The sequence below is a fragment of the Falco peregrinus genome, chromosome 7 (genome assembly GCF_023634155.1).
Source record: "Falco peregrinus isolate bFalPer1 chromosome 7, bFalPer1.pri, whole genome shotgun sequence".
NCBI lineage: Eukaryota > Metazoa > Chordata > Aves > Falconiformes > Falconidae > Falco > Falco peregrinus.
Genome location: NC_073727.1, coordinates 72,650,594 through 72,669,547, shown reverse-complemented (window position 1 = coordinate 72,669,547; position 18,954 = coordinate 72,650,594). Strand labels below are relative to the sequence as shown.

At 44.5% G+C, this 18,954-nt stretch overlaps 1 protein-coding gene across 2 annotated transcripts in view; it reads left to right on the top strand.

Moving 5' to 3' along the window:
- The first annotated feature begins 1,499 nt into the window (after nt 1-1,499).
- GCLC (glutamate-cysteine ligase catalytic subunit) overlaps nt 1,500-18,954 on the top strand; it is a 36,181-nt gene continuing 18,726 nt past the window's right edge. The window contains exons 1-3 of one of the 2 annotated variants that reach the window (XM_055810318.1): nt 1,500-1,779; nt 15,660-15,772; nt 17,134-17,316. In XM_055810318.1, the coding sequence (XP_055666293.1) occupies nt 1,630-1,779; nt 15,660-15,772; nt 17,134-17,316 (446 nt within the window). In that variant the 5' untranslated portion in view covers nt 1,500-1,629. The remainder of the gene's footprint in view (nt 1,780-15,659; nt 15,773-17,133; nt 17,317-18,954) is intronic. The other variant, XM_055810317.1, reaches the window with a different exon arrangement.

Here is an 18,954-nt window from a genome sequence, read left to right as displayed (position 1 = left end):
TAAAAGATTGTTTTCTTCTCCCTCAAACTAACCCAATAAGCCTTCTCTAGATCTACAGCAGCACCAAAACCAGTATTGCTTTCAATTAGATCGGCCATTAAAATTTCAGCCAAAACCATGAGTTTTAAATAAGTCATGAGCCCCTAAAACCAGCACATTATAAATCAAATGTTTGTAATTTTAATTATAACGGTCACTGCTTGTTCTTGTTCTGTGAATGTTGCCCTTTGTGTACAAACTTAGGTCATTAAAAACATAACCAAGATATAAACCACTTTACTCTTGAGTGGTTTTACTTGAATATTTGATGTTTTCCACGAATGTATTTTAGATTTATTATTTTAATGTGTTGGGAGCTCATCCTATCCTTGAGGATATATCCTGGAATAAAGACAATCAAGCAGTTCTTGTCAGTATAGTCATTCAGTTAATGAAACATCTAATAATACAGTTCATCCATTAGTGGGCTATACCACAATATAAATATTTTACTAATTCTCAAACCCTTAGCTATGCAATCCTACTGCATACCAGCCACGCTTATCCTGAGTCCTACGATGAAAGAGCTCTGTGAATATAACGAAAATGAGTGTCCAGGCATAATGACTTTCAGTTTCTTATAACTGAGAGCATTCTCTTCATGTTAATGTTCAGTTCCTTATTTGTGTCTCTTCATTTAGTAAACATTTTAAGTAGCACCAGTGGGCTTCCTTCTATTTTTTATCAAATGTGAAATGCACACAGTGGCATGTTCCTCCTTCCTCTTTCCCGAGGTGAACGCTGTTCCAATTCCCACCAGGTCAGCTCCCAGCTAACAGAACTCCCTTTCAGCACCTTCCTTAGCTGGGCCTTTCTCTCGGCACAGCAGGATGTGGGCCGTAGACCCCGAGCTGCCGTGCCTGGGGAGGCCCGAGGGTCTCCGCCACCCACTCCGAGTATCTATGGGCACCCCATTTATTTGCGATGTGTGCTCTGATCTGTTGTAAATACATGGTGGCTTCCAGGCCACGGTCCACGTGTTAGGACCTTTATTTAGGCACTTCTTTCAGTCACACCGTTGCCGCGCAAGGGCCCCTTCCCGCAGGCCAGCGGACGCTGCGTGCCGCCCCTCCGCTCCCGCGCCCAGCCCGCGGCGCCGGCCGCCCTCGGGGCCGGGCAGGGCGCTCCCCGCCGCCATTTCAGCAGGCCTTCCGCAGGGAAGGGCCGCCTCCTCCCCCGCGTTTGGGGCCCGCTCCAGGGAAGTAACGGGGCAGCGGCGGCCACGCACAGGCGCGCTGCCGGAGCCGCGCTTTCCCCGGCGTTTGCTGTCCCAGAGGCGCTTCCCTGCCCGGCGGCTCCCGGGGCCGCCCTGAGCGCGGGGCACGAGCCGCCGCCACACGCCGCCGAGCCGGGGCCGCGCCGCCCGCGCGCAGCGCCTCAGCCCGCCCGGGGCGCGCGCCGGCCGGGGGCGGGGCCCGCCGGCGGAAAGTGCTGAGTCACGGCCTGACGCGCGCCACCGTCACGTGTGGCGCCGGGCTCGGTTCCTGCCGCCGCCGCCGCCGCGGCGCAGAGCGCACCCCGCGCCGCGCAGGCTCCGCTCCGCTGCCCTCCTCTTCCCGGCGCCGCCGCTGCGCTCCGCCGCGGGCCGGCATGGGGCTGCTCTCGCAGGGCTCGCCGCTGAGCTGGGAGGAGACGCGGCGGCACGCGGAGCACGTGCGGAAGCACGGCATCATCCAGTTCCTCCACATCTACCGCGCCCTGCGCGACCGCCACAAGGACGTCCTCAAGTGGGGCGACGAGGTGAGACCCCGGCGCGGCGCGGACCGGCACGGCACGGCCTGCCGCGGCCTCCGCCACCCGGGCGCAGGTGCGGCGGCGGCGGGGCGGGCACCGCGCTGCGCCGCCCCGGTGCGGCCCGGGCCCTGCCCCTGCCCGGGAGCGGGTCCGGCTGCTCAGCGGGCGGGGGGCGCTGCGGCTGCCGGAGGGGTTTTGTTCCCCCCGCACACGCTCTCGCTCGCCCGCCGCCCGCGTTGCGCAGCACGGTTGCCCCGGTATTACCTTGTGGTTTGTAAAGGCTAAAGTAAGTTTCGGTGCTTCCGTCAGGCATCTGTAGGTCCGCCTGAGCCGGCCCTCGCTCGGCCGGTGCGTTCCGGTGCCCGTGCCCCTGGGTTTTTGTTCCCTCGGCTGCGAGGTCCGGTGGAAGCACCTGCCCGTCTGAGCGCCAGGTAGTGCCGGCGGCTCGGGGCCTCTTGGGCGGGAGCGGGGCCTGGAGGGGCGGGTGGGCTCGGCGGCCGCTGCCCCCCGCTGCGCACCAGCCCCTGCGGGGCCCTGGCTGGCCCCAGGGCAAGGGGACCCGCCGGCCTTGCTCTGCACCGCGTCAGCCGGCCGAGGGCGAGGAGGGCTGCGCCGGCTACAGGTGCTTTGTGCCCGAGGACCGTAACTTTATCCGTAGGTCTGAGGTGCCTTGGCGCACAAACTGGCGCCGAATTCTGTCCCAGATTGGCAGCACTCTGCGAGGAGCAGAGACTCCCTCCTGTATCCATCAATAGGATTTCCTGAGGGTCCCAGCTTTCCCTGGAGGCAGGGAGCAGCTTCACAGGCACTAGAAGCTGTCTTTGATAGTAGTGGTGGTCTGGTCCAGTGTTTCTCACCTGCAGGTGCCTGTGATGTGACTGCAGGGAAGTCAAAAGCGAGCAGTGTGGGGGCTTGACCATCGCACCTCTGCCTCGTGCTTCATTTCCTTGGTGAATGGCAGAGGCATTTATGAGAAAACTTTTATCCAGGTGGTAACAGTAGCAGCTCACAGATGCTCTTTGCCAGAGGAGAATGCTGTTCCCCTTGTGCGCCTAGAGAGACCTTGTCTTTTGAAGACCTGCTTTTAAGGAATTGCTGTTGTACTTCACATAATTGAGCAAGGCAAGCATTGGAGTGCCCCAGCAGCTTTCAAGGGCAGTGAGTGGGAGCTTGGCTGCTACAGTCTGCCCAGTGAAGGGAATGATGCTCCCAGCATGTCTAGCCTACACTGCCGGGTTTGGCAGCCAGAGTGGCGTGGACTCAGGAAATTTAAATATACTTACAACTATTCCTGCCTGACATCTCTGTGTTCCTACATCTCCTGTATGACTGAAGTTACACTGACAGAAGAGCCTCACAGTCTTAAGTTCAGGAATACAGAGTCTCCTTATTCCTCTGACACTTAGCTTGAGGGTTTTCTCATTAATCTTTAAAATGGGGTACTTGGTTTTCAACGGGTGCTATATTTTGGTTGTCCTTGCTTTCTCGGGATGTGGTTTTGTAAGACAGAGAACACTGATCTGCTTGTGAGCTGGTTCAGCTTCCCTCCCCTTGCTCTAGGCTCCTGTTTCTTCTGCCTTCCTTGCATTGTTACTGACTAAGTGAGTTCAAGAAGTTAAGCCAGCAGCTCTGCTGCTCCTTCTCCTGTTCAGTTTTCTAGGGTGGTTTGTTTTCTCAGCAGAGCTTTCACTATTCCATTGTGAGATTCAATAAATTCTGCCTAATGTGAGGGAAGTAGCAGGAGCATGTGGCAGAAAGGGGCAAACGGAACCAGTCCCTGCAGCACTAGCAGTTAGTGACTCTAAGTTTAGCTGTATGATGAGACTGCACCCCAGGACCCTCGTTCTTCCTTTGGCGTGGGGTCTGTGCTGAAGAAAGTTGGGTTTTTTTTGCTTGATAGATGATGGTGTGTTATGTTTAAGGAGATTCACAGTTTTCTTCTGTCATGTCCAGTGTGGTATGAGGCAGAATTTAAGAGGAGAAGGATTACAGCTATGATTCTGGTAAGGAGGTAAGGGCCGTATTTGAAATGCTTGTGAACATTCAGAGGTCAGGTAAGCCAATTTGACATCTATCTCTGATTTTCGCAAATGGTAATAAACTCAGGTGTGGCAACATCTTTATTCTACTGTATTATGCAATTATTTTTTTATGTAACAGCATTTAGGAGCGTGTTAATGTACCACATACTTGTTGCCAGTCTGCTCTTGTTGTGCAAACACAAAAACATGCTGTCTTCCTAACTTACTTTAGCTGTGCTTTAGGTAGACTAATAGGGAAAGCAGTAAATTTGCTTTCTGTTTTTCCTTTCAAATACCTAGTTATTAGAAAGTGGCGCCACGTTTACATGCAGCTTAGATGAATCACCTGACTAGTTGGGCAATTTTCATAAAAAGCCTTTTGTATGCTTTGACCTTCATGTATAAAGTCATAGCCTGAGGGTGTTTTATTGTTTTAAAAACCTCTTGAAGATAGGAATCAAGAATGAAGATGACAGCACTCTCATAATGGTAGAGATGAAATCGGAATAAACAGAATTACTTGTATTCAAGAGATGTTTCTGAGACCATGTTTGCTGAAAGATGTATTTTTTTTTTACTTGTTTTTAAGAAATGCTAACGAGGAAGAAACCAACTTTTTTAGCGCATACTGAGTTTGTCTTTCAGGGCAGACAGGAATACTTTAAAGATAGTCCCCATCTAGCTAATGCTACTGTGAAAAGAAATCCTGTGTTTCCTCATGAGTATAGAACCAGCCTTTGCTTTGGATCTATTGTCAACAGGAGTCTGCTTCACAGTGTGTGTTCTAACTCATTATAGAGTTGTGGTGGTCCTTTTGGGGTGCTTGTAACCTCCTAGGGACTCCATCCCCTGTTGGCCTTTCATTCAGGGAATGAAAGCGTGGGGAATTGTTGTACGCTTTCTGTTTCTTGGGTGCCAGACAAAAGTGTTGAGGCTAAGTGCTAATGGAGCGGGATGGTGGCGTTTTTTTGAAGGAAGCAAGGCAGCATCACAACTGGCATTGTAGGGTGGCATTCCCTACTGCTCTCATCCTTCCCTGAGTAAAGAACTGGCAAAGTCAAAACACTGGTTCTGCTACCTCTTGAAAAACCGGCTATATTCTTGCTTATGGGGTTAGTAGAACCAAGAATATTGTCTCTGGGCCAGTTCTATTTTACTCCCATTTTCCACAACCGCGAAGACTTTGCAACGGAAGAAAAAGGCCCACAAATGTGAGTAGAACAGAGAATAAGACTTACTTAACGTGCACACATACACACACAAAATCCTTCTAAAAGTCTTTTTGAACCTGCATTTGCAGGTAAAGGTTCTTTTCCTCTTAGTCATCCTTCTGCCTCATTTAAAACTGACAGTTGGCCTCCCTGTTTATGCTTGACTTCTCCTGACTTTGAAGATACAAAACGCTGAACTACCTCATTATCCCTCATCAAAACCCCTCGTTATCCTTAATGCCCACAGAAACCGGGCAACAATTAGATCTGCTGCTGAGACCCTGTCACACTAACCGGTACGGTCTCATAGTGTCCTTATGTTTTCTTCTTCCTTTCCCATCCAGCAATGTATGTTTATCTTTGGGTTTGCAGAGCAGTGGTCATTAGGTTTATTAGGTTTTTTTGCAGCAGATACAAAACCCAGCAACTTTCCAGTACTGTTTTTTAAAACTCCAGTAGAATTAGTAGAGGTATTACATGAAACGGTTTGTGCAGCTTGGTAGATGTTAGTGGTACCAGAAGAGCTCAAAGGGTTTTTGAGAGTAAGGCAAAGCCTATCGTGCTGCTTCCCAGCTTTTGTCCCCAAAAGCTCTCTTCTGTGCCAGTGCATTACCAGCTTTCTGTGCTGTTTAGTGCCTCTTGTCTGCTGATTGCATTCCTCTAGCTGACAGATGTTGCTTAAATTTCAGTTTGCAGCTTAAAGTGGATACTTGGATCAGACAAATGGAATGGCTGACCCTTGGCTAGGCCCACTGCCGTTGCTTTGTGCAGAGCGTGCACACAAGTGTACGAATCACGGCACTTCACACATAACTACATATATGTATGCTTTCATACATACGTATATGAATGTATACTTCTGAGGTCTGTATTGCTGCTAAATGGGACAGGTTGGTTGTTCTCCAGGCTGGAGACCTATCTGGATTGGGAAGAAACGATATAAGCAAGAAAAGTTGGAAAAGGAAAATTGACAGGGCAAAAAACCAACACAGTAAGGAGGAGCTGCTTCAGCATATGCAAATATCAAGAAAGGTGTGCTGGAGAGAGATCCGCCCAGGAGGAGGAGCGTAGAAAGCAAGCATGGGCAGAACATGGCAGTTGTATTTGAAAGTATGTATGAATGAAATGGCAACTTGACCTGCCCAGCTTTGTTTAGTGAAACTGGGCATAATGACCCTTTGTGTATGAGTCTTGTTCCTGTCAGTATTGGGAGAGAGCACACAATAAGCATCTTCAGCTTTTAGAAAGTTGTTTTCTTCATGGAAACTTTGAAGTGAAATTTGGAGGTCTTGATAATAGGTTTGATAATTAATTGTATGAGACAGCGCGAAAAATGGGCCACTGCACTGTTTGCAAATTGAAGTCTTCCTTCCCAACTTAAATCTGTGGGATTTTTCTTCTGCCTGTTATTTCTTTCTCAGTCTCTTTTTAACCTTTTTTTGGTCCATCTTCTGTACTTCTGATTCATTCCCCTCGTTATCCATTTTTTTTAAAATTATACCTTGTAAATAAGTTAAATGAGAACTGAAGTGAACTTCTGCTGCTCAGCAGAAGTGAAGCAGCGCTTCTCAGATGCTGCAGGAAGAGAGCCCAGAGGTTTCTTACCAGAATGGTCCAAAGGTGTTGCTTCTGATTAGGAGATGCATGACTCCTTAAAACTTTCTTCTTTTTCCTAATGAAAAGCTGGGCTGTGAAAAAAGCTGCTTTTCCTTTTGCATGATTCTTCCCAGGGATCTAGCTATGGCACTGATGTCTTGCTGCTGTTTACAGCCTGTATGTTTTTGGTTTTTTTTCAGGGCAGTAGCAATGTGTAAATTATATGATTGGTGATGTTGCATTACAGTCTGCAGAACTTGAGACTGGTAAAATAATTGGTACATCTTAAAGAAATGGATTTGGGTTCAGTTGCACATGGTTTGAGTCTATTTTTTGTCTGTCACCCATTTAAAATCAGGAACAAAGTCTAGGGCATTTTTTAATACCAGTGAGTCCAGCTCATGAGCTGCATAAAATAAGTATCGCTACTGTCCCTAAAATACACAGCTGAAGTTTTGGTCATCTCTTCGCTAGAACAGTGAGGCTTGGTGAGAGACACACACGTGCACACAGATGTTCAAATAGAGGTAAGGAAGGACTGTAACTGACAAAAGAATGTTGTGGTTTAACCCCAGCTGGCAACTAAGCCTCATGCAGCCGCTGGCTCACTCCCCCCTCAGGATGGGGGAAAGAATTGAAAGAGTGAAGTTGAGAAAACTCATGGGTTAAGATTAAGACAATTTTAATAGCTAAAGCAAAAGCTGCACATGTAAGCAAAGCAAGAAATTAATTCACTAATTCCCACCGGCAGGCAGGTGTTCAGCCATCCCCAGGAAAGCAGGGCTCCAGCACGCGTTAACGGTTCCTTGGGAAGACAAACGCCATCAGTCTGAACATTCCCCTCCTCCTCCTTTTCTCCCCAGCTTATGTTCTCAGCATGATATCCCACGCTAGGGAATACCCCTTTGGCTGGTTTGGGTCACCTGTCCCAGCGTCCTCTCAGAGTTTCCCGTGCCCCTCCAGCCCTCTTATTGGCAGGGCCCAAGAAACTGAAAAGTCCTTGACTTAGTATAAACATTCCCAAGCAACAACCAAAACCATCCGTGTGCTGTCAACATTGTTCTCACACCAAATCCAAAACACAGCACTGCACCAGCTGCTAAGAAGAAAATTAACTTGGGCCCAGCTGAAACCAGGGCAAAGATGCAGTAGGTTCAGAGAGCATCACATTGTACAGTAAAGGTGGTGTTCTCAGTTTACAAAAAATTTCACTAACCTGATGGAACAGAAAAGCAGCAGATGTCCTTTTAGGATAATTACTTTACAAAGCCTAGATGTCCTGTGGAACAAGATGCTACATGATAGCTTTGAGGCAGAGATAGACACTTACATGGACAACAAGAATAGACAATTTATTATGGTTTCTTTAAATTCCATGTGCTGCCAGATGTACATCCCTCTACCCAAACCACTTAGATAATTGCCAAGTGACTCATGGGATTTCTTTAATGTTCATCTGAAACTCCCTAACTATCTTTTTATTGTATATGTTGTAAAGAAAACAATCACAAAAAATGCTCGTTGTATTTTCCTGGCTGACAATAATAGAACTTCTTCTAAAAAAATTCAGTCAAGTCATTATACGGATTCATCATCAATATTATGGTGATTTCACATTCTCACTTTGTACAAACTGCTGCAGCATATTGGTGTGCAGAACTTTGTTTTAAAGCTTTTCCTGGGCATCTTGTGCTTAGAGTAAAGATAACATAGCCTGAAGCCTTTACAAAATTGTTTTTTACATTTGAGCTCTTGTCATTTTAAGACAATCACTTTTAGCCTCCTCCTTCCCCAGCGAAATTCCCCGAACAGAATGTGTTTTTGAATTTCCTTCATGCAGAAATTCCTCATGATGGCCCCTTGCCAAACGCAGCATGTGTGGATGCATCTGAATGGGAGCTGTCTTAATCAATGTATTCGCCTGCTTGCTGCGTGGGGGGAAGCAGCACTCGTGCATGGTTTGGTTATCGTGTCTGCTTGTTCAGCCTGCCTCTCTGAGCTTTATTTGGCTAAACAAAGAGACAGTGGCATTATTTGTTTACAAATAGATAGTGCTTCCTTAAGATGTTTTGTAGCTGCACCTGGTATTTATCATAGTGGCATTTCTGGGGCAGGATCTAAAGGTATAACGTTAATGTAGCAGCTCATGTTGCTTGACAGTCTTGAGTGTATATGTGCAACCTCTAAAATGAGTACACTAATGTATGCAAATATAACTCCTTAAATCTTGACTTGAAGATGATGGGTGCCCTTGAAGAGTCTCCATATTTATGCATTCCGTGCTGATTGCTTTGGCTGATGGTCATGAAACTACTTTTTCTGCCTGGCTGTAATCCTCATGTCAGGGAAAGCCTAAACCGAATTACATCTAAACCCTCTAGCTCTCAAAATGTGTGTGATGTGTTAACCTCCCCAGTGACCAATTACTTTGCTTCAGCTCCCTCCTGCTCAGTTCTTCCATGGCTGGGTGATGTGTGTAGGTTGTAGTGTGGCACCACTGACCTATCTGTGAGCTTTGCTGCTGGATGCTATAAGCATGTGACAGTGTAGGACTCGCGGTAGTTTTATAGTAAGATAATTTTTCAATAGCTAATTTTGCAAATCATGGAAACCAGTATGGAGGGGAGGTGGGGTTTGCGGGGCCTTTTCTTTTTTCTTCTTTAAACAAGTTGAGTTTTTTCACAAACAGTGACCAGCCCCCATAGTAAACATTGATTTCTTCCTTCCCACTCTTGGGTCTTAAGAGAAGCTTAAGTTGTCTGCTGTTTGTATATTTCTGCTAAGAATTACTCTGTTCACAGAGAACTTCCTCTGTGGATGTCAAGTGAATCGCTATGGTCTTGTCATGGCATTGTCTGTTCTAATTCCTGTTTTGCCACAGGACTTCCTCTTCTTGCTATGCAGACACCTTATTTTAGTTAACAGTATGAGAAAGGGTGACTCAGAAGGATGAGTACAGGAAAAAAATTTGTTGATGTTGCTTATTTGGTTTGTTTGGTTTTTTTCTTCTTGCTTTCTGATGCAAGTGACAACTTAGAAGTTTGCAGCATCTTGTTTCACAGTTGAATAAATGGTCTTTTCCTAGTCCATAAACACATCTAGCTTGTGTGGAGTAGAAAATATAACTGCGCCAAAAAATCCTTGGCTTTTTCTGTCTGAAACCTAAGAATTCATAAGTGAGTGTCTTAAAGTTGTCTTTGCTGCAGAAATTTAAAATTAACATTGGCTGAGTCTTTCTATATCATATTAACCTCAGGTGTTACATAGTACAGTAAAGAAGAGACAGTTTGTTCTGCAATGGACCGCAACTTGTTCTTCAGAAGTGCGCAAATGGTTATAATATCTAGATTTTAGTTTTAAATAACCCAGTTTCCTGGTTTGTGGTGTGTGCAGCACAGGACATCCTCTAGTCACCTTGTATCACCAGCAGAAGATCTGCAGCCCTGCTGTCAGCAAGTGGGAGGGGGAACAGGCAAGAGCACTTCACTGGGGCTGGCTGTGTTGACTGAGATGAGAGCCCCTGCATCCTCTTCGTTTTCTTTATCTGTGATCATCTTTAATGTGGTGTAGAAGTTCGTCGGTTTTTGCTTATTACCAGTGTAATACAAAGCATTAGTTGTGTTTTGGTTTTGGGGCAGTCTGCGAGTCAGTGTTGTATGGAGCTGCAGACAGTGCTTGTTCATTGGATTGGCCGCTTCCAATCTGCTTGATTTAAGCATTTTGGGAAATACATTTGAATCTTGGTTCTGCTGTTCATGGCAGATTTTTGAAATGTTTTCTGTGGCAGAGAACACCCATGGTAATCTCATAAGCGAAGTGCTCTGCCTCGTGCCGGCGCGTGGTTTGGGGGCTTACTGGCTAGAAACAGGGTAATGAGCCTCCGTGGCATTTCCAGACTTGTTTTCTTCCGAAATTTGCTCCCTCAGGGCTTAGGCTAACCTTTGTGGGCCAGTAAGCCTTTCATTAAAGGTACATTACCTGCTGGTTATTACTGTGGCTCCATGTTTTATCATAGCAGTGGTGAGAAAATAACTGTGTTTAAAAAAAAATTATTGAGTATTACGCTCTACATTCATCAGAAGTAGGTGTAGCTCTGGAAAAATCTGCTTTTTCCATCTTAACACTGAAAACTTATGGCAAAGGTTCTTTAATGAACAATCAGATCATTAAAGCTTTGTTCTCCTTTAGACTGCTATTTTAATGTTACACAGTATGTTAATGATGCGTTAACTGACCAATAAATATATGGGGGAACTACTTCCCCCACCCCCATAATGGAGCTTAATAACTAGTGAAAGGGGTTTTGTTTCTTTGATGCTCTTGAAGAATATTTACCTTGATTTTATTTTCTACTGTATACATAGATATATGAGGCATACTGCATGAAAATGATTGTTATGTTGTAGTTGCTTTTAGTAATAGTAAACAGAAGCTATGAGACCTCATCAGGTGTTTAGGAAAAAATTCCTATTTCTCTTAAAGCTCCAGGCCCGAGGGAAGGTATGTATGAGACCACCACTAACAGTTACTCCAAATACATGTGGCAATAGTTGTCTGGTGGAAGGAGAAAGAAGCAGTCAATAAGATTGTCCTTGAGGAACAAGCAGTGGTCCATGAGTAACCTGTGATCATGCTTTTATAGAATCACAGAATTGGTTGGGTTGGAAGGGACCTTAAAGGTCATCTAGTCAACCCCCCCAGCTGTGGGCAAGGACATCTTCCACTAGATTAGGTTGCTTGAAGTCCCATCCAACCTGATACTGAACACTTCCAGAGATAGGGTATCCACAGCTCGGATGATCAGGAGCATGGTGAAAGGCAAATGCAGGGAACTTTTTCACAGGTAGAGAGCATACAGACTTGCACTGCTTTCCTTTCAAAAAAGCTTCTCTTCAGATCATTCTTCTTAAACTATTTTCTTCTATTTTATAATCTTCTCAGCACCTTACTTCTGAGTTTACCAAAGTCCAGGCTTTATGCTTGCCTGTGTTTTCAAATGCAGAAATACCTTGTGGCAAATACCTTAAAAGGGATTTTAACATTAACTCTAGAGCAGAGGCTTTACTCTCAACTATTAGATAGGTTTTGCTCCCAGCATACTTAGTATGATGGTGAGTATGTGAGGAGGCATTTTGATGTTGGAAAACAGACCACTGTTAAGTATTTGCACGGTGATACTATGTGGGACGTGCATCAACTTCAGTTCTCCTTGTTCCTTAGAATTGCTGCTAGGCGCTTGATTGATATTTCTTCATTTTTAAGTAGCGTCATTTCTGCAGAATAATAGTATGTGTAATTATGGTCAAATAACTCAGGCATTCAAATACAATTTCAGACATACCCATTTCCAGAGAATGACAATCTTTCACTTGGCCACTGGGCAAGTCCAACACAACTGTTTGGTTAATGCACAAAGAGTAGTTTCGCTCCTCCCCATCTGAGAGGCTTCAAGGTCCCACTTGTGGCTCTTATTTATAGAGGCGACATCAAAGAATTGTCAAAAGCCTGAGATTTCCTTGGTAAGCTGACTGTGAGAAACTGTTCTGGGTGCTGTCCTGCTGGTAAGCTGATGGTGCATACTCCATCCCCAGAAGATACAGCGGTGGAGTGAAGCTGGCTTGAAAGTACTGTGTAGGTACACTATGTTGCAAGTCAGTAGTTGAGAGGAAGGAAGCCAGTAAAGAATAGTTTTTCTTTGTGTTGGCTCATGGGTAGATCCGTTGTACTCTGATTAGTTGCTTTAGCTGAGAATTTACTTGGTTTTTTTAATGCGCTGAACTTTGAACCACTGTTTGAGGCTTACCCTGTATGTGTGCGTAGGATTTACAGCTTTTCCTTTGCAACCTTTCTGGCCAAACTGTTTTTCCTTCTCCTGGTAAGGTGCCACAGCACTTCTGCGAGTCAGACAGACCTGGGCTAGCTGGAGAGGTTCATCCACTGAAGCAGTGCTGAGCGTGTCTGTCTGCAGGGCGAAGCTGGGCGGCTGCCTCTTACCCTCTGCAGCCTTGCAGTACGTGCCGCCTGGAGGATCGAGATGCCTAGGGTTTGCTGCAGGGTGAGAGCACCCGCAGGGCAATGTGTCTGCCTTTCTTACCATGACAGGGTGCCCTTTCCTAGCTGTCCCTTAGCAAGGCTGCTTGTCAGCCATCTGCATCAGTAATGTGACCTGACATGTATTTTGCTGTTTGCTAGGGAGCCTAGTTAAAATTGGAGAGAAGTGAACTCTGTAAAGAGCGTGGCAAAATCATGAATTATGGATGCTGGGTGAAACTCCACATATTTGGCTTTTGGACCCTTGAAGCTCTGCCAGGCATGCTGATGCTTTTAGCTTGTTTGCAGTTCTGTGAACTTTATTGTGGGTAGAAAACATGTTGAGAACTCTGTGAATGATGAGCTGAAGTTAAATGTGAAAAATGTGTGAACTCTGAATTTCTCTCCTTCTAGCTGTAGGCTAAATCTTTTGATGAGCTTAAATTAAATTCTTTAAGGATGCCCATTCAGTCAGTCCCTCTGGCAAGATACTCTGTGGGTTACTTGGAATTGTTGGCAGCCATCTGAAGGGTTTTTTTCTTTTCTCATTAAAATTAATGGCAGATCTTGTGTGTGTTAGGACAGCTTTGAAGATTTAGTCAGTGTTTCTGGAGGCAAGAGTAGTAGTTGTTTCTAAAGCTAGATGCATAAGTGCAATATATTCACAACTGCACTTGGATGATGAAACATTTTGATTTCTTTGCTTCTGCCTTCTTGGCTTAAGTTTTCTTTACGCTTCTGGTTTATTTTCTTTTGTGAAACTTGTAATACATTTATAGAGAAGTAGGGTGTTCTCACCACCAGCTCGTTGCAGTTAGGTTGGGAGAGGGGCTTTACAACAGAAGGCTAATCACAGTAACATTTTCATGTAACTGTGGACAAATGCTTAGCTTTGGGGTGTCTCAAAGGCAGCTGCAGTTCCTTTGTGCTCCCTTCTGCCGCTTGTCCGTGCAGGCTGTATGGTTGGGAGGCTGGGCATGTGGCGGGCTTGATGTCCATTCATGCATCTGTCTGTATGACTTGGAGAACTGTGCCCTTGTGCAGCACCTCTAGTTTAGACTGGGTCTGAGTGAGGATGACGCTTTTGCAAAGCAGGAGGAGATGATGTTGAACATGGTAGGAAACTGGAAGGTGTGAGAGAAGTCCTTTTTTTCTTGCCAGTAATCACGGGTCAAGTGTCACTGGAGAGACTGGTACTAGATAGTAACTAAATTAGTGCTGGAGTGTGTTCTGGTTGACTGTAGCCTGTAGTTATCTCAAGTAATTATTGTGGCGTAATACACACAAACTGTAAAATATACCACACAAAGAAATTGTCTTGTGCAGAAACTAGGTATTATTTTTCCTCAGGGGATTAAAATTTGATCTTAAAAAAATATAGATATATTTAATAGCTGAATGAGTCCCTCCAGAGTTTGTGTCTAATCAGATTCTGTAGAATTACAAACACTTGGATAACGCTGCTTTGTGATTTAGTCACAAATCCCAGCAGAGGATTATATTGTCAACAGTAGCAAGCAATAGCTCTTCCTTGAACACTGAAGCAACCAAAGAACATGAATCCCACAGATCCACTTGCAGCGTGGTGGAAAACACTGCACAAGTTCCCTGTGTTGTGGCAAGCTTTTCCTGTGCGCATCAGACCTCTGTACAAAATAGAGGTTGCCGTAAGCTGGTATGCTTCAATGCCACCATCTTGCATTAATCTGAATTCCTGGGGCTGGAGCAGTGGTGTTTGGTAAGTATTGGTTGGTGCAGCTCTAGGCAGTGTCAGGAAACAAAACTGAGGAGCGCAGCACAAAACCTCTGAGTTGTAGCAGTGGAACTACAGCCTCAATTTTTAACTACAGGTTGATGTTTGTATTAGATGAGCTGTGGAAGTCTTGGAGGCAGAGATTTGAGAGCCTCCAACGAAAGACACTGTGTATCACTGCTGGTTCAGCTGGAGGTTTTCAAAGCCAGTACCCTTGTGATGCATTTCCATGTACTTCTGCTTTTACATGGTAGGCAACACATGGCACTTGGGGGCTGTTTTGTCTTTTCACCCTTCCCAGAAGAATGCAAAGGACCCCCTGGCAGATAGGTGTTGGGAAATAGGTTGTAACAGGAAGTATTGAAGGGCTGCAAGGTCCAGTGGCTGTTAGGTTGCCATGCTGAGTAGTGTTCTGAAAGCCTTTATAGCAGCTTTGATAGCAAGTGTACGTGGTGGTTAGGAAGTTTGACATGAGGATGTTCTAGGTTCAGTTCATGCTTTCAGCTAATCTGTTAGGGAAACAATATTCTTCAGTGCTGGGACGCAGCACAGGTGATGGTGGCTTGTTGGATCGAGTATGGGTCACACCCCAGAGTAGGGACAGGGGCAAGGAGACAGGGGTCCATGGGTGAGGTATGCTGCTGGGCAGGAGGGGAAGAGAAGGTGGCTGCAAAGCTGAGTCAAGAAGGGATGGAAACCTCAGTGCTGTGCCAGGAGCTAGAGTGTGTTAATAGCAGGACTGATGCTGCCTGTAACGACCCTGGGCTTTCTGTTGTGTAAATGAGGTGTCTTGCTAGTCTTAAAGAGCTCCAACAAGCGATGGGTGTAAAATGGATGTCTTGTTTGTAGAGTTTGTTTGTTTGTTTGTTGTCAGCAGCAGAGACTGACTCATGGAATGACAAAGAGATGTGTGTGGCTAGTAGTAGGGGTTTAAATTTTTTGTCTGAAAGGTAATGTGGAGACAGATACAAATTCAGGAATCTTTTTGCAAAATATTCACAATTAGAAATGGGGGGGGGGGGGGGGGGAACGTCAAGGCTGATTTCAAGGAATTTCAATTCTATATTAAAGATGAAATAAGCCTGCAGCCATCTTCTCCAGAATGGTTTACTGCATTCGTAGCTAGTGATGGTTTGTAAGCTTCTGTAGAGGTAAACTTCATTCTGACATCCTTTTTTTTTTTTCTTTTTTTTTTTTAACTTGAGGCTTAAAATTATATGCCAGTGTGTTTGTGTGTGAACAAAAATTACCATTTATTTTTTTATTATTTACAAGGTGGAATATATGTTAGTAAAATTTGATCATGAGAATAAGAAAGTGCGCTTGCTGCTCTGCGGTGAAGAAGTTCTTCAAACACTGCAAGACAAGGGAGAGAAGGTAAACCCCAAGTGAGTAGCTGTTTCTTGTTTTGTTTTTGTTGGGTTTTTTCTCCTGTTATGATACTGTACAGAATTTTGTAGAGGTGGTTTAACTTTCAAGTCTGCTGTTGTAAAACTGTAAACCACAAATACAAATATATCCTGGGGTGCAGGAACTGAAAGATTTTGAGTACTCTTGCATGCAGTCCATGCGCCTTTTGTGTCATGTCTGCGGGGGGGGGGGGGGGGGGCGGGGGGAAGGATGTGATGGTGAGTGCACAGAAGTTGCAGTTCGGGTATTTGTTTGGTCTTGCTCTGGTTTTGTGTCTGTGTGTGCACAGTAACCATGTACTATAGCCCTTCCCTGCCCCATAAAGCATACTTACATGTGCACTTGCTCCTGTATCCCTGGCTACAGGACCAAGTGGGGGCTGGCTGTATAGGGAAGCCTGTTGCCTGTAGGAGTCCTCTCCTGTTCTTGGCAGAATTAGGAAGGTAGATTTAAGGATCGCAGGGCAGTTCTCTCTCATGGAGTTTTCAGGGATAATATTACATCCTTATTTCAGCTAACCAGAGAACTGTAAATTGCCTTCTAACCGATGGCAGCAGAGGAATGAAACCAGAGGCAGCCCAGTGTTTTAGCTGAAGAGAGCCTAAAGCAGGTCACAGCTTACAGGACAGTAGAGACACAGGGAGAAAGAAGGCTTTTGTGCCCTGGACCTGTCTGCTTCTTTGTAGGTACTTTAACCTCATCTTCTAGTGAGGCTTTCCTGCCTGCCTCCCTCAGTAGAGGGACAGTTGAAAGCCTACAAGAAGGAATTCCTTTGCTTTTAGGCTCAAAACTGTTACTGCCAAAAGAACAGTAGGAGAGTTGTGGCTCTGCCTCTGGTGGTATGCTCCTTAGAGATGGCATGGCTTCACAAGGGGATGGGAAGGTATTACTTTTCAGGGGTGACTAGGTGCACTCATACGTAATTTCCTAGCCTGATAAATTTGTGAAACAGGACCAGGTATTCACAGGCAGTAGGAAGAAGAAATTGGGCATAACTCTTGCCTTTGCTTGTACTGTGGAAGCAGTAGGATGTTCTGTATTTTCTGGTTTCTGTTACAACTCCAAGAAGCAAAACTTGGGACCAGGTGTTTACAGTTTGACATAGGCAAATCCTACTTGTGCTCTACAGCAATGCTTCCTACTGCTAAATTGTGCTTTAATTTCTTTTCGCCGCCTCCTGACAGTGAGGTGCATTGGAAGGTACATTGTGTTACTCTATCAAATAATCAAATTTAGGAGATTTTTCTTGAAAGTCGCGTTCTTTTCGGAAATTCTCACAAATAATCCATCTTTTCAGAAGTTGTAGAAATATTTAAATGAGACTGTTCTTTTATTGTAGCCACCCAACACTCTGGCGACCAGAATATGGAAGCTATATGATTGAAGGAACACCTGGGCAGCCATATGGGGGAACCATGTCTGAATTCAACACTGTGCAAGACAACATGAGGAAGAGACGGCAAGAGGCCGCTTCGGTGCTCAAAGAAAATGAGGCTGTTTGCACTGTGACATCATTTCCAAGGTGAGATGGTTGTTAAAGTGTAATGCTATATTTCCTGTTCTCCTTACACACTTCTCCTTACTGCATGTAGCTAAACTGTACATGAAAGAGAGCTGGACAAGATTCAACTAAAGGATTTTGGCTTAATGTTCCAGTTGTATTTCCTGGAGTTGTTATTGCAGTGAGACAAACAAATAAGCATCTTTTATATTTTTAGGTTACTTCTGATCTGTGATGATTTTGTATTAGGAACAAATACCAGAATATTTGTAACGTGAAGTGTTGTATATACTCTGCCATCTTGAATTGATATGGCGAATCATATATATGAGAGTTCTCTTTACCTATTTTGCAAGAATTGATCTTTATAAATACCAGTTTCATAAAACATGGCTAACCTGCTCTATTTTTTAGCACTGCTTTTTCACTAAAGCACATGGAAACTTCCTTTGGTGGCTTTGGAGCACACAGTAGAACAGGAATGTGATTATTCTTACAAAGTGAAGACTTAAAATTTCTGTAATACTGTACTTCCTGAATCTAGAAAGGAGAGTACCTCTCCTGTGTTCATAACACCCTTGCAAAAGGTAGATTTCCTCCTTTTTATTGCTGTAAAGAGACTTGAAATTAGATTCAGGATGTACTTTATTACCTATGATAAACTGTACTTTGTGACTTTCCTTCCAAACATAATTCTAGGCAGGGATTTATTACATCCATTCTAACTAGCCTGGTCAGTCGAATGAAGATCGTTATGCTTAAAGTAGTAAAAAAATCGCTTTGCGGTAGAAGAGGAAGCAGCTGGCCTTACTGCCTGATTTCTTGTATGGTACAGAATGCAATGGCCCTAAATTCTTGCTGAGAGCAGGAGCAGTACAAAATGTGACTTAGCAGCAAAGTTCAGATACCAGAATGCCTGCATTATGCCCCATGACTGCTATTTCAAGAACACGGTGCTGACGAAATATGCTGTTGCTTTATTTGAGCTATACTAGATATTTTTGAAGTATTAAAGAGCTTATTTAAAGTCCAATGGTTAAGTAGTTCTCAGTGTGTTTCAAAATTGAGGGGGTTTTGCCCTGCAACCTTAAAAGTAGTTTATGTCTTTCAATAAATTTTGTATACAAACACTTCAGACAGAGTCTTGCAAGGAATAAAGAGAGAGGAGTTCTTCACTTTGTGGATATGGCTGCTTTTTACATTGCTGTAGGAACAATACATTGAACTTCAGTGAAAGCCAATAAATAATGAAATGTGGTTTGTTTATTACATATGGATCATCCCAAACATAGTTTCATCCTTCAAAGATTTCTCTCCTTAGGCTATTTAGTTTCTTACTTTTGCCTTTTGCTATTTTGACATGCAAGTCCCTGTTGGTTTGACTGGAGTCTTGCTAACGTGTATTTCTGAGGTTTTGCGGGTTTGGGGTTTTTTGCTACATTCTCTCTACAGTAACATGTACATATGCCTGTGTATGTCCATACATATACATGTGTGTATAACAAAAATAAAAATCTGTGCATCTGAAAAGACAAAAAAACCTTTTAGAGCGCTGACAGAAGAAAGGTAGAGTAGTAGCCTTATTCAAATAAAAATAGCTCAGTTAAAAATCAACAAACCTGAAAATGCTTAAATATTAAAAAAATACTAGCTTAGAAG